The sequence below is a fragment of the Mytilus trossulus genome, chromosome 10 (assembly GCF_036588685.1).
Source record: "Mytilus trossulus isolate FHL-02 chromosome 10, PNRI_Mtr1.1.1.hap1, whole genome shotgun sequence".
NCBI lineage: Eukaryota > Metazoa > Mollusca > Bivalvia > Mytilida > Mytilidae > Mytilus > Mytilus trossulus.
In genome coordinates this window covers 15,655,080-15,671,141 of record NC_086382.1, presented here as the reverse complement: position 1 = coordinate 15,671,141, position 16,062 = coordinate 15,655,080, and the positions used below count along the sequence as shown (strand labels likewise).

At 33.0% G+C, this 16,062-nt stretch overlaps 3 protein-coding genes and 1 long non-coding RNA gene across 4 annotated transcripts in view; all 4 read right to left on the bottom strand.

Moving 5' to 3' along the window:
* Nucleotides 1–6,485: 6,485 nt before the first annotated feature.
* Nucleotides 6,486–16,062, bottom strand: part of LOC134686919 (WD repeat and coiled-coil-containing protein-like) — a 66,804-nt gene continuing 57,227 nt past the window's right edge. The window contains exon 16 of the transcript XR_010101693.1: nt 6,486–6,980. The gene's annotated coding sequence lies outside the window, so the exon portion shown is untranslated. The remainder of the gene's footprint in view (nt 6,981–16,062) is intronic.
* On the bottom strand, nt 9,388–11,146 carry LOC134686918 (uncharacterized). Its single transcript, XR_010101692.1, has 3 exons — nt 11,004–11,146; nt 10,164–10,255; nt 9,388–9,536 (listed from the first exon to the last, which is right to left on the bottom strand). It is a non-coding gene; the product is annotated as an uncharacterized LOC134686918 (long non-coding RNA).
* On the bottom strand, nt 13,235–13,996 carry LOC134687721 (uncharacterized protein K02A2.6-like). The gene has a single exon (XM_063548179.1). It carries the CDS (start codon nt 13,994–13,996, stop codon nt 13,235–13,237), a length of 762 nt encoding a protein of 253 aa, XP_063404249.1.
* Nucleotides 14,110–14,919, bottom strand: LOC134687720 (uncharacterized protein K02A2.6-like). Its single transcript, XM_063548178.1, has one exon. It carries the CDS (start codon nt 14,917–14,919, stop codon nt 14,110–14,112), a length of 810 nt encoding a protein of 269 aa, XP_063404248.1.

The following is a 16,062-nucleotide window of genomic DNA, read 5'->3' as shown; positions in this document are numbered from 1 at the left end:
CATGGCAGTGTTAACAAAATCTATAATTCCAAACTGTTCCCTTTGTTTTGAAGGTAATGAAGTCAGTAACTGTAGTTTCAGTGTGTTCGTTTTTTTAACAGGCTCGGACTTTTGCCAAACTGAATAAATCATTACAGCTGATTTCGTATACCTACAAAGTAAAACTTTGGTTGGCTGGCTTGCTTGCTTTGTGTGTATAGTTGTTTATACAAGCTTTGAAATAAGATTGACATCTTTAAACAATATATATATAGGCATAGTTTAACTTGTATATTTTATATTTTGTACAATATACAAACAAATCAAGCAAGCTGACCAAAGTTTTGCTCTACATGCATTAGGAAATAAGCTGTAATGATGTTATCCATATGTATGTGCGACATGGTGGAAAATTTTATATGTTTTGTGAAAATTGCAGCGTTGGATCTATAATAAAAAAAGAAGATGTGGTATGAATGCCAATGCAACCGCTGTCCACGAGACCAACATGACACAGAAATTAACGTTTATAGATCACTGTACGGCCTTCAACAATGAGAAAACCCATACCGCATAGTTATAAAAGGCCCCGATATGACAATGTAAAACAATTCAAACGAGAAAAATGAACGAAAAACAAATATGTAACACATAAACAAACGACAACCACTGAAATACAGGTTCCTAAACAATATTTTTTTTGATGGGATAGATTTCTTCTCCTTTTATACATTTAGTTGGGCCGATTTTTTTATTTGTTTTTACTCTTTTTTTATTGTTTTACACAAGTAATTTTTGGGTCATTTATAGCTTACTTTTCAGCATTGAACCTATGACTGCTTGCTTTACTGAATAAGTCTTTGTTGGTAAGATGTCTCTTTGGCACTCATACCTCATCTCCTTATTTCTATATACAAAGCACGTTTTAGAAAAAAAAATATAATAGGTAATGTGGCACCCACTATGATCCAGAGACTTTTAATATTGGAGATAGTTTACATATGTCAGGACAGCAGCCAAACGATAAAAAAAAACCTGAGGTATATTTTGTGATAAAATTAGCAACAAACGGATATTATCGATGGATGAAACTATAAAAAAAAATATTGAGCTATAAACCGTACCTCCCCTTTTGTCCAGGGTAAGGACCCCCTTTTAAAATGGCTGGAAGCGCCCCTGCCGCTTTCATAAAACTTAATTTTAGCATACTGAATATTATGATGTTCTTACTTTTAGTTCAGGTCCTGTTAAAAAAAATACTCATTCAGTACAGAAAGAAGTGTTTCAATGAAAGTTTCGTGTTTTTCTAGGCAGAAATGATTTTGGAATGACATTTAAATACTGGTTGAAAAGAGCTTAAATGATTTTCTTACTGGACAGTGGTCACTTCATTGGATAGTTCACTGTTTCGTGTCGTGAAATTAATGCAGGTCCAATTCATACAAATGTCATAACAATGCACAAAACCGGTTCAACTACTTTTGCAAGGCGGAAAAGAAAGTCGAATCGTGAAGCCAGTAAACAATATTTTTTTAATCTGAGCATGCAAATTGAAGATAACGTTATATATTTTACATTAAATATATTTGCAGAATAAAAATATTGGTAATGAGAGTCCCAGACAATACATTAGTTGACTGTTTTCCCACTATTTCCACGTGTTTTAAGTAGTATTTTACTCGTAGTAGCCCACAATGCATTGTAGTTCAGGCCATAGTTATTATATTTTTAGTTTTACGAATTTTTTTGACAAAACCAATGGGTAGGAGGACGAAAAAAAAACAAAAAAAAAACTGCTGCTGCTGCTGATTTTTTTTAATACCAACCGTCAATATCAAATTTTTTTTTTCATTTCACCAGGAGATTTTCTACTAGTGTAACAACTTTTTTTTTTCTTGACAAGGTTTGAATTGAAAATCAATGTGCAAAAACTTACTAAATCACCAAGAGCATAAATTTAGATTCTTTCATGCAGTTATGAACTAAAATTTATTTTTTTTTGCATAAAAAACACTGGGTCGGAGGAGAAAAAATAGATAAAAATCAACATTTTTAAATTTATTTTTTTTCCTATTTGGCAAAAATTAGGGTAGGAGGGTTCGTAAAACTAAAAATAAAAAAAACTACGGCCTCATTGAGTCGATTGGTCAGTATTTCAAGGCCATATTGGCCTTGTGTTTTGGAAATTACTATGCAAATATATTCTGACGTCAGAAAATCTAGAGTTCTCGACCTGTTCAATACATCTTTCAGTAGTATGTCACAAGTTCTAATCTTTCATGGAGAACACAACAAAGTTGAATTTGTCTCGCCTGTCTAATTGCTATAAGGGTCGCTGATTAACATGTTATCATTGAGCAAAGCTGGCTAGCAGGAGACATCAATATCGTTGAAGACCACTAGTTCAAAACTTAAATTATACCGTTTGTTTTCCAGTTTGACTGAATGGTTTTACACTTTTTTGTTTTTGGAGACCTTTATAGCTCTCTGTTTGGTATGAGCCATACTTTGACCTATAATGGTTTACTATTTATCAAGTGTGGATTTGATGGAGAGTGGCCTAGTGTTGTCTCAGTGGCATTTATGCCACATCTTTTTATATCCATTCAATGTATAAAGAAAGGTCATGATTAATTGTTTCTAACTTATTGTTCAGTGGCAAACATTTCTAGATATTCAATTCTTTTGGAGAAAAAATGTTTCACCCTTAGCTGCCACTATATGTAATACTAAAATTGAAAGAAAATAATTGTTTTCGACTTGTTGCCAAAAAAATAGATTGTTTTTCGCAGAAGGGAAAAGAAAGTTTGCCTAGAAAAAAATCCATACCCCCCCCCCCCCCCAGAAAATCAAATGTTGCTGCCTTAAGACCTGGCAGATGACCTCTATACACCTCTTAATAGTTGTCAAGTTAGGCTGGAGGGATACTGAACTGGGTATATCAATCTAACGAAGATCATTTGCACCAACATTCAAAGTATTTCCGATTTTGTACTTAAACTGGACTTGCACCGGAAAGTAGTCATTTCCTTGGCGAATTTTGATAATAAACATGATTAGTAGTTATATGCCCTCGGGTTAACATTATTTTTCAAAGTTTCAGGTCCCATAACTAAGTGTTTCAGACCTGCGGGTAAGCCCACTCCTCCAAAAAAAATCATTTTTTGAAGTTCGTATTTGAGCTCAAAATGAACATTTAAAGATCTTCATTGTTGTTATTTATAAAAAGTAAAGAATTTCATTTTGGAAATCATTTTGATTAACTGCTAGGATTTATTCATGAAAAATTAATTTGGAATGATTAAAAATTAAATTCAATAATTATCAGTAAAAGTTTAAAAAAGAGTCTATTCAAAGGAGACAACAAAGCAAATCTGCCACTGTATTTTCTATCCAATAGACAGGGACCATTAGCTACAAATTGGTCATTGTACTTTTAAATTATATACATTTTACAGACTTGAGAGGTACTGAGTGAAGGTAAATTATATACATCATTAAACACCATTTAAGGGCATACGATACAGGTTTGATCCTGTATTTACAAGTTCATGAAAATTTGCATATAGGCTATTTTTTACCTGATTAAATCAAATATGTAATAAAAAATATACCTTCATGTGCTACTTTTTGCGTAAAATGGGGTCGAAATTTTGGATATTTGCTCGAAATTCAGATTTGTAGCCGTAATTTCTTTTTCGAAAGAAAGACATAACTTTTTTGTTATAAAAGATAAAAACAAATTGTTTTTTGTTAAATAATCGGTAATTTCTGTGTATTTTTTTTTATTCAGAAATGACTCATATTTATCAAATGTTCATGAATTGAGGAAAAAACGTATTTTTTTACTGCATGTTTATCACAATTAAAAAAAATCCTCTATTTACAGTTTCATAAAATTTGGGTCACATAATCTCCCTGCAAAATGAAACCAAATGCCGTTTTGAAAAATAGGGACCCATGAACTCGTTTTCAAATTAAATCAGTTTCAATGATAACCAGATGCTCCGCAGGGCGTAGCTTTATACGACCGCAGAGGTTGAACCCTGAAAGTTGGGACAAGTATGGACACAACATTCAAGCTGGATTCCGCTCTAAATTTGGATTGTGATTAAATAGTTGACACAGCATAGGTTTCTGACACAGAATGAATGTATTCAAATAAACTTAAAATTTTTGTTTTCTCTTAGAGCAATTCACTATGCTGTTGAATATTAATCCTCTCAAAAAAATGTTTGAAGAAATTTTCTTTTTATTTATGAAATTTCAAATGAGAAAAATTGAACCCAATTTTTTAATCACATCCCATTTTCCCTTATTCCAAAACTAATTTCAATTAAAATATTCTAATGGAGTTTGCAACAATTACTACTCATCTAAATACATTATAAAATATTAAGATGTAAAAAAACTGCTTGTTATCACTGAATGGTAAAGATTATTTAAATTTATCAGTTGGTAGTAAAAAGTGAATATACATTGTATATTGTATATAACAAAGATTTAAGTTGATTCTGGACAAAGAAAGATAACTCCAATTAAAAAAAATCTTGCAGATATTTCTTGCTTACTTTATTGGACAAAGAAAGATAACTCTTAATTAAAAAAAAAATTGCTATTTCACAATATTGTGAAATTAGATATTTCTTGCCATTGCACAATACTGTGCAATTGAAAAGACTTGCTATTGCACAATACTTAATATAATAATTTTAGATCCTGATTTGGACCAACTTGAAAACTGGGCCCATAATCAAAAATCTAAGTACATGTTTAGATTCAGCATATCAAAGAGGCCCAAGAATTTGATTTTTGTTAAAATCAAACTTAGTTTAATTTTGAACCCTTGCACTTTAAATTAGACCAATTTTAAAACTGGACCAAAAATTAAGAATCTACATACACAGTTAGATTTGGCATATCAAAGAACCCCAAATATTCAATTTTTGATGAAATCAAACAATGTTTAATTTTGGACCTCGATTTGGGCCAACTTGAAAACTGGGCCAATAATCAACCAGATGCTCCGCAGGGCGTAGCTTTATACGACCGCAGAGGTTGAACCCTGAACGGTTGGGGCAAGTATGGACACAACATTCAAGCTGGATTCCACTCTAAATTTGGATTGTGATTAAATAGTTGACACAGCATAGGTTTCTGACACAGAATGAATGTATTCAAATGAACTTAAAATTTTTGTTTTCTCTTAGAGCAATTCACTATGCTGTTGAATATTAATCCTCTCAAAAAAATGTTTGAAGAAATTTTCTTTTTATTTATGAAATTTCAAATGAGAAAAATTGAACCCAATTTTTTATTCACATCCCCCTTTCCCTTATTCCAAAACTAATTTCAATTAAAATATTCTAATGGAGTTTGCAACAATTACTACTCATTTAAATACATCATAAAATATTAAGATGTAAAAAAAACTGCTTGTTATCACTGAATGGTAAAGATTATTTAAATTTACCAGTTGGTAGTAAAAAGTGAATATACATTGTATATTGTATATAACAAAGATTTAAGTTGATTCTGGACAAAGAAAGATAACTCCAATTAAAAAAAATTCTTGCAGATATTTCTTTCTTACTATACTGGACAAAGAAAGATAACTCTTAATTAAAAAAAAAATTGCTATTTCACAATATTGTGAAATTAGATATTTCTTGCCATTGCACAATACTGTGCAATTGAAATGACTTGCTATTGCACAATACTTAATATAATAATTTTAGATCCTGATTTGGACCAACTTGAAAACTGGGCCCATAATCAAAAATCTAAGTACATGTTTAGATTCAGCATATCAAAGAGGCCCAAGAATTTAATTTTTGTTAAAATCAAACTTAGTTTAATTTTGGACCCTTTGCACTTTAATTTAGACCAATTTTAAAACTGGGCCAAAAATTAAGAATCTACATACACAGTTAGATTTGGCATATCAAAGAACCCCAATTATTCAATTTTTGATGAAATCAAACAATGTTTAATTTTGGACCTCGATTTGGGCCAACTTGAAAACTGGGCCAATAATCAAAAATCTAAGTACATTTTTAGATTCAGCATATCAAAGAACCCCAAGGTTTCAATTTTTGTTAAAATCAAACTAAGTTTAATTTTGGACCCTTTGGACCTTAATGTAGACCAATTTGAAAACGGGACCAAAAATTAAGAATCTACATCCACAGTTAGATTCGGCATATTAAAGAACCCCAATTATTCAATTTTGATGAAATCAAACAAAGTTTAATTTTGGACCCTTTGGGCCCCTTTTTCCTTAACTGTTGGGACCAAAACTCCCAAAATCAATACCAACCTTCCTTTTATAGTCATAAACCTTATGTTTAAATTTCATAGATTTCTATTTACTTATACTAACGCTATGGTTCGAAAACCAAGAAAAATGCTTATTTGGGTCCCTTTTTGGCCCCTAATTCCTAAACTGTTGAGACAGAAACTCCCAAAATCAATACCAACCTTCCTTTTGTGGTCATAAACATTGTGTTTAAATTTCATTGATTTCTATTCACTTTAACTAAAGTTATTGTGCGAAAACCAAGAATAATGCTTATTTGGGCCCTTTTTTGGCCCCTAATTCCTAAACTGTTGAAACCAAAACTCCCAAAATCAATCCCAACCTTTCTTTTGTGGTCATAAACCTTGTGTCAAAATTTCATAGATTTCTATTAACTTAAACTAAAGTTATAGTGCGAAAACCAAGAAAATGCTTATTTGGGCCCTTTTTGGCCCCTAATTCCTAAAATGTTGGGACCAAAACTCCCAAAATCAATACCAGCCTTCCTTTTATGGTCATAAACCTTGTGTTAAAATTTCATAGTTTTCTATTCACTTTTACTAAAGTTAGAGTGCGAAAACTAAAAGTATTCGGACGACGACGACGACGACGACGACGACGACGCCGACGACGACGACGACGACGCCAACGTGATAGCAATATACGACGAAAATTTTTTCAAAATTTGCGGTCGTATAAAAATCTAAGTACATTTGTAGATTCAGCATATCAAAGAACACCAAGGTTTCAATTTTTGTTAAAATCAAACTAAGTTTAATTTTGGACCCTTTGGACCTTAATGTAGACCAATTTGAAAACGGGACCAAAAATTAAGAATCTACATACACAGTTAGATTCAGCATATGAAAGGACCCCAATTATTCAAGTTTAATGAAATCAAACCCAGCAGGCACTCAACGTTGATTCAACGTTGAAACAAGGTTGTTTCTCAACGTTGAAACAATGTCAAATTTATGTTTGATTTTGAAAATTGGAATTAACGTTGACATTTCAACGTTGAAGTTTCAACATCCATTCAACGTTGATTCAAGGTTGAATAGTAGTTGAAAGTATATTAATGAACTTAATTATTAAGCTGCATACACATTTTTACCTGCTATCCAAATTTTTGCTGTTGTTAGATGGTAGGCAGCCTGAGTGTACACTTTTTTTAATGTGTTTTTCTCTCACCAAGATACATATAAACCAAATAAATAAGCTAAATGGGAACCATCTGAATAAATACATCAACTGTTACTGAAACAACATCCCCAACACCACAGAAAGGATCTCCAGACAGAGAGGAAAGAAGATGTTGAATATATATAGTTCTAAATAATTCTCACAAGTTGAAAGTAGTTTTTTTAACGACCAACAAATGTAAAGCCCTTCTTCAAAGAAGTATATCCCAAGAATCATGAAGACATAATAAGATCCAACTTGTGTTCAGGATGATTGCAATACTTATTACAATAAGAAATTGCTGCATGACTGCTAACCACTCACGGGCAGACAAATCTCCACAAAAACCAAAGGTCCTTGACCAAAAATGTTATGAATATATAAATATTACCCTCACACCAATAATTGGTATAAACCATTAAATGAATACAAACTCAGGAACAATATCAAATTAAGTAATACAATCATATTTCTTTTGATACAATATTTATTTTATATATTCATCAGTGTTCTCCCCAGGATTTTTGGATAGCACCAGGGTAACGCGTGACGAAATGAATTTTACAATATTTTGTGTCGCGTTGCGTCGCTTATTTTTTTCTAGTTGGTTTTTGACATTACCTTTTTGCCTTTGTTTTGTTTACTGTGGTACTGTGTTGTATGGACTTTGGGTCATAACATTATTGGTAGAAAAAGTAAATCAATAAAACAGTTTGTATACTTTAATATCTTTGAAAAAGAAAAGAAAGCACAATTAGTCTTTAAACTAAAGTCACTTCTTATATTTGGATCAAGCCATTTTTTCCCAATACTTGTAGTTTCACTACACATTCCCCATGTTAGATTTGACCATAACAATGAACTTTGAACAAGATTAATTTTTGTTACAGAACCTTCAGTAAATTGAAAACTACTTTCCATTCTTATTAACAACAGTTTTATTTATTTTCTTATGCATCTTAGTTATTATTTTTAAAATTTAAGTTTATAAATACTTTATTTCAATTGTATTAGTACTTCTAAACTCACATTCCTGTTAAGTTTAGGCATAATAAGCTTTTTTATCCATGACCACTTTCAACAACAAATACAAGTTTTTAACGACCTTGACTGGCTATTTTTTTTTATCTTTAATCATGACTGGCTGTACAGCCCTTGCGCGGTCAAATCCACTCTCAATTTATGGAAGTGTTTAACGACTTTGACTGGCTTTTCAGCCCTAGCACGGTCGGAAAAATCCACTTTCATCAAGTTAATATCTATTTAATATAAAATGACAAAATGTCTGTGTATCAATAAAGGTATCATTCTCTAAAATAATTTGCAAAACATTTTTGTTAGTATGTTCTAAGATTTTTTTTATCCTTAATGTAACATTCTTATATAATTTAGCATTCAATTTGTACTTTATTTTAATTTTCAATGAGAAATTATATGTGAGGAGCATTTATTTGTAATAAGCAAAATCAGGGGAAATAACTCCACAATTAATTTCTATAACAGTCAAATTATTTTGACTAAAGACTGGCGTAAAAGAGTTCATTCACAAATGTCTGCTTGTCCCCTATTACAAGTCTGTTATTAAAATTATGATCTCTTAATTAAAACACAAGAGAATCATGTACATCGATTAAATCCAATCATCAATGTTAACCTCAACAGGTAAATCGATCACGTGGTGTAAACAATCTACCTGTCAATACTGGATTAAACTGGTTAGAACTGGTCAATTTTCATGTAAAATTTTAACCCTCACTGAAAGTTGAAGTCATTTGAAACTTTACCGATTTTAATACGAATTTTTTACCGAAAACTTTAGCACCACGGAGAAAAATTATACATCGCGGCAAGAACGATACCACCGCGGTAGAAAATTATACATCGCGGGCCCGTGGTCCTTTAAGGGCCTGGGGAGAACACTGTTCATTTGTTATCTTTGTCTCTGTTTGTCCTTATTGTGTGTCATCATTCTTCCACCACTTCGAGATATTTCTGCGGTAGACTTTAAGCAGGAGGGGTCTTTATCAGATGTGTATTTCCCAATGACATCTTTATACTTTTGCAGTATATTTAACCTCTGGAAAAAATCAGATTATAATTAATATAAATTGTTTGTCATGAAAAGATATCTTAAATTTGAGCCTCTTTCAATTTGTTCCTAGAAGCATTAAAAATAAACAAAACCATAAAGACAAAGCACATATTGTAATAAGGTTTCTTTAATAAAAAATATATACATTAATGTTTACTATGATTGTTTTACATTGTCTTATCAGGGCCTTTTATAGCTGACTATGCGGTATGGGCTTTGCTCATTGTAGGCCGTACGGTGACCTATAGTTGTTAATGTTTGTGTCATTTTGGTCTTTTGTGAATAGTTGTCTCATAGGCAATCATCCCACATCTTTTTTATATTGTTAGTTTTTTGTTAATGAAAAAGCTCCAACCTGAGTTTTGTAAGACTTTGGGTTTAACTAAACAATGAAAACACTTTACCTATGATGGGTTTTTTTTATTGATGACTGCCCAAGTCCATTAACATGAAAAAATTAGCTTAAGTCGAATAGTTCAGATTTACAGATAAACATACATGTAATATAATATATGGTACATTTTTTTGTATGTAAGGATTACAAAATTAGAATAAACAACAGATAAATCTTTGAACACAAATGGTATAAAGTTATACAGATAAAAAACCTACCTTTGATGATTTTAAAGACTGGCATTCCCAAAACTGATTTTTGATTTTGCTCCACTTGATGCATTACAGCCAATGATTTGTTTGACAAGAAACTGTAAAATAAATAATGCATGTTATGATAATGGACTGCAAACCTTCAGCGCAAGGTTACATACACATTAATGTAAACAGGCGTCAGAGATCACCTGAAGATCAGATATCATAAGTGTCAAACTGTCAGACTCGTTTTAAAAAATAATTAAAATAGAATGAATTTTGTAGAAAGATTAATTAGGTGAAAAGTTATCATAATTTTCTATAGTTGTCCTCTCATAGACATAGCGTGAAATAATACTTTTTTTTTTTAATTATTTAATGTTTTTGTAAAAATATGTATCAATTTTCATCACATGATCGTTCGAATTCAATACTTTGTTGTCCAATTGAAATTTATAATCTCAAAAAGTATGTGGTTTACCAAGCCTTAATGTTTAACTAAACAAATCGCATATAGTATATAATAAACATGTTTGGAAATTTACCTGAGCACAATAATGTAAACACTTGCTTATCCCCCCTTTTTTTCTTTTTTGAATCTTTAAGCATAATTAATGTATCAATTTTAACCTTAACTTAAATATGAAACTAAAATTGCTTTTTGCATTAAATGCTCTTAAAAATAGCATAACTGGAGGAAATTATATATATGATGGCTCGTGTTCCACGTGTTCTGATCTGTTTGCAATGTATGTTGACGTTATATTTTTCTCTGATTGTGCAATACGGATACTAATTCAGAGTTTCTAAACACAATTTATAAATATGAAAAACCGTGATAGCCACATACAAACATCTACATACCATAAATATGCGTGATAAACGGAAAGTTTCTCTGCAACCTCGTCCTTTGTTATTCTTTTTGAAATACAGGAAAGACGCGTTTAAATAATGCGCATGGGCAATCCGACTTCCTGTTCAAATCCCGCGAAAATATGAATGAAAGAAATCGCGATCATTGTAGATAATTAACTTGCTATTTCAAATTTCTTTACATATTATCCTTATGTTCCAATTAACATTATGTGAAATAAAATAAATAACTCACATTTCTTATTCCCTAGAAATTCAGTATCAAAGACTTACCCCCTTTTTTCTCATAACGTGACACAACTCAAGTTTAAATATTAGTGATCAATAGTTGGTACTATACTGTTTTATCAATGTGAAAACGAAAATTCTATTTCATTCTTTTCTTTATAAGTGTATACTATTACGGTTGTGCATGTATTACCATTTGATAATGCTTTTTTTTTTTTTATATAGGCCTACCCGATGAGTAAATAAGTTAACGTTGATTCAATGTTGAATCAACTTTCGAATTTCAACGTTGAAATTGTCAACGTTAATTCAACGTTGAATATTTGTTTATTTCTCAACGTTGAAAATGTTACGTTGTTACAACGTTGAATATACGTTGATCACATTTCAACCCCATTTCAACGTTTATTCAACGTTGAGTGCCTGCTGGGAACAAAGTTTAATTTTGGACCCTTTGGGCCCCTTTTTCCTTAACTGTTGGGACCCAAACTCCCAAAATCAATACCAACCTTCCTTTTATAGTCATAAACCTTGTGTTTAAATTTCATAGATTTCTATTTACTTATACTAACGCTATGGTGCGAAAACCAAGAAAAATGCTTATTTGGGTCCCTTTTTGGCCCCTAATTCCTAAACTGTTGGGACCGAAACTCCCAAAATAAATACCAACCTTCCTTTTGTGGTCATAAACATTGTGTTTAAATTTCATTGATTTCTATTTACTTTAACTAAAGTTATTGTGCGAAAACCAAGAATAATGCTTATTTGGGCCCTTTTTTGGCCCCTAATTCCTAAACTGTTGAAACCAAAACTCCCAAAATCAATCCCAACCTTTCTTTTGTGGTCATAAACCTTGTGTCAAAATTTCATAGATTTCTATTAACTTAAACTAAAGTTATAGTGCGAAAACCAAGAAAATGCTTATTTGGGCCCTTGTTGGTCCCTAATTCCTAAAATATTGGGACCAAAACTCCCAAAATCAATACCAGCCTTCCTTTTATGGTCATAAACCTTGTTATAAAATTTCATAGATTTCTATTCACTTTTACTAAAGTTAGAGTGCGAAAACTAAAAGTATTTGGACGACGACGACGACGACGACGACGACGACGCCAACGTGATAGCAATATACGACGAAATTTTTTTCAAAATTTGCGGTCGTATAAAAATCAGTCGAAAAATGCATCTTTTCCTGATATGTCACAGTTTGACGTCGCGAAAATAACAAATTACGTTAGCAACGTCATTACCTTCCCTGTAACTGTATCGTATGCCCTTAAATGCATTTAAATAAGTTGGTACGAGTTAGCAGTGGTACGAGTTTGCATAGGTACGAGTTTTTGTAAAGTGGTACGAGTTGACGTTGGTACGAGTTTACAATGGTACGGGATAACTGAGGGATAACTATATTACAGAATCGGAAGCAGTCCGTGTTGTGTATTTATAACTGCATTTGGGTTCTTATATATATAACACAACTATACTAAATAAACGTGACTGCTTCTATAACTACATTTTATTAAACTGAACTATTTCATAGATACATACATAGAAAAGTATGAAAGATAGAAACCAGATGATATTTAATTGCCTTATTGTTTACAATGTCAGATTCTCTGCTGTAGGTTAAAAACTGCGTAGTATTTATAATTAATCCGGTGATTTATAATAGAAGATAAAATAAACAGTCACATAAAATGTCAAAACACTATAGTTCCTCCCTGCTAATTCCAAACGTGTGATCACGTGTTCGCGTGATAAGAATTATGAATGAAAATTGACCTAGCAAATTGAAAACAAATATAAAGAGTATAGATAGAAAGATAGGTCATGCAGTTTACAATATTTTCTCAATAAAATTGAGAATGGAAATGGGGAATGTGTCAAAGAGACAACAATAGCATGCAAGATCAGACCCTGGTCTGATTATGATTACACGAGGGTTATTATGCCTCATAATGTGTAACCATAAAAGTCCTATTTATGCACACTGACTATTCCATTTCGGCAATTAATCTTTTTGGTGGATTTCGTTCTCTTATTGGATTTCGTCGCGGCATTGACATTTCATTGTTTTTGGTTTGTTCCGGTGATTTTTCGGCCACATGTTGTTGTGTGCGTGTCTCCGTATTGTCAACTATAATGTTATCGTTTTCGATTGATTGTTCATACGATTTTGGCATTTGAGTAGACTTTAATTGTTCTGTATGCCTTCTCCATGTGTGTCCGTTGTCGGTTGAAACTTTATACATGAGTGGTCCTTCACGCTCGCTTATAATTCCTGCTACCCACGGATCTTTTCCTCTATAGTCCTTTGCAATAACTCTTTCGCCTACTTCAAATTGTCTATCCTTCTTATTCATTCTTATTTCGCAAGATTTTTCCTGGCTCACTCTAACGGTGTTTCGTAAGTTTGGTTTTAACAAATGAAGTCTAGATCTTAAGTCCCTTCCTAGAAACAGTTTTGATGGTGTTTCGTGGGTGCTAGTGTGTGGTGTCTGGCGATACGTCAGCAAGAAGTTTGCGATCTTTTTGTTTACATCACCAGATTCCCATTTCATTGCTTTCATTGACTGTTTAAATGTTTGAATAAATCTCTCAACAAGTCCATTTGTTGCTGAATGATAGGGTGCTGACTTCGTGTGTTTTATTCCATTTTGTCTCAAGAATTCTGCGAATTCTGCGGATGCAAAACTTGGTCCATTATCCGATACAATATGAGCAGGTACTCCATTTCTAGCAAATACTTGTCTCATAATGTCAATTGTTTTTGTTGCTGTAATCGATTTCATTTCGAAAACCTCAGGCCACTTGCTATGCGCGTCCACCATAACAAAAAACATTCTGTTTATAAACGGTCCTGCGTAGTCTATATGGACTCGTTGCCATATGGTGTCTCGGGCCATTCCCATGGGTGTAACGGTGTTAGTGCTGGTGCGTGCTGATTTATCTGGCATCCAGTGCAGCTTTTGACTAAATGTTCAATGTCACTGTCTATACCGGGCCACCAGACATGCCCTCTGGCCAACGCCTTCATTTTCACCATTCCCGGGTGACTACTATGAAGTAATTCTAGAATTCGATTCCTGAATTTAATCGGAATTATGACTCTTATTCCCCACAGAAGGCAACCATGACTAACAGTTAATTCATTTCTGCGAGTGAAATAAGGTTTTATTAACGAATCGTCCGTTATTTCCCATCCATTCATTGCTTGGTACAAAACTGATGCTAATACCTTTTCTTTTCGAGTTTCACGTTGAATTTCGGCGCTCGTAATTGGAAGGTCCTCAATTTGTAACACGTGAAAAAGATCATCTGCGTCTTCACTGTTAATGTTCATGTCACTTTGCATCGGTAGTCGCGATAATGCGTCTGCATTATTGTGTTTCTTTGTATTTTTGTATTCGATGTTGTATGTAAATCCAGAGAGAAAAATAGCATAACGCTGTAACCTAGCGGCGGTAGTTACAGGAATTGATTTTTCAGGATTAAAAATTGCTGTTAAAGGTTGATGATCAGTAATTAAAGAAAATTTCCTACCGTACAGAAATGTGTTAAATTTCTTCACTCCCCACACTATTCCAAGCGCCTCCTTTTGGATTTGTGCATAGTTCTTTTCGGATTTTGTAAGACTCCTCGATGCGAAAGAAATTGGTCTTTCCGATCCATCTGGCATAACGTGAGATAACACTGCTCCAAGTCCGAATGGCGAAGCATCACACGCTAAACGGACTGGTAATTCGGGGTTGTAGTGTGTTAACACTTAGTCTGACGTAATAAGCTCCTTTGCCTTTTTGAAGGCCTTTTCACAATCGTCTGTCCAGCGCCATATTCGCTCTTTTTCTAGCAGTTGATTCAATGGTTTAAGTACAGTTGCTGAATTAGGCATAAATCTGTGATAATAGTTTATTAGTCCTAAGAATGCACGTACATCCTTTACATTTTTCGGAGTCGGAGTTTCCATTACAGCTTGTACTTTGTCTGTAGTTTTCCTGAGTCCATCTGCACTAATTTCATGTCCGCAGTATATGACTTTGTCCTTGAGGAAAGAACATTTCTGCAAGTTTGCCCTTAAACCATAGTTCTGAAGTCTCTGTAACACATTTTTCAAGTTTTGTAAGTGTGTTTCGTCATCAGGGCCCGTTATAATCATGTCGTCCAACATGCATTGTACACTATCAAGTCCATTTAATACCTGGTCCATTGTTCTTTGCCATATAGCTGGTGCTGACGCAATTCCGAATAACATCCTATTATAACGATACAGTCCTTTGTGTGTATTGATTGTCATCAATGGTTTTGACTCATCGTCTACCTCCATATGTAAATATGCATTACGGAGATCCAGTTTCGTGTATTTCTGTCCTCCTGCGAGAGTAGCGAATATCTCATCGGTCCGCGGAAGCGGGTACTGATCCACCTTAAGCAATAATTTCTAAGAAGTCCATAGGTTTTCCCACCTAATAATGTCAATAAAGCTGGAACCTTCTTCTCATTTTCAAGTGCGTTCACTGCAAAATATTGTTCCAGTCTTTCAACGTACGAACTCCACGTTTCTGTACTATCATCAAACGGCTCTATTTTCCCTATATATCCCGCCATTGTCTAATTAACCAAGGTAATTTCACAGAAAATTATTTTCGGAAAAGTCCTTTGAATTAAAGACAATTAATGGCCATCCTCGTCGCCAAACTGTTGTGTATTTATAACTGCATTTGGGTTCTTATATATATAACACAACTATACTAAATAAACGTGACTGCTTCTATAACTACATTTTATTAAACTGAACTATTTCATAGATACATACATAGAAAAG

Bases quoted from the DNA above. Each gene is read 5' to 3' on its own strand.
- LOC134687721 (XM_063548179.1), bottom strand. From the start codon at position 13,996: ATGAGACAAGTATTTGCTAGAAATGGAGTACCTGCTCATATTGTATCG.
- LOC134687720 (XM_063548178.1), bottom strand. From the start codon at position 14,919: ATGCCAGATGGATCGGAAAGACCAATTTCTTTCGCATCGAGGAGTCTT.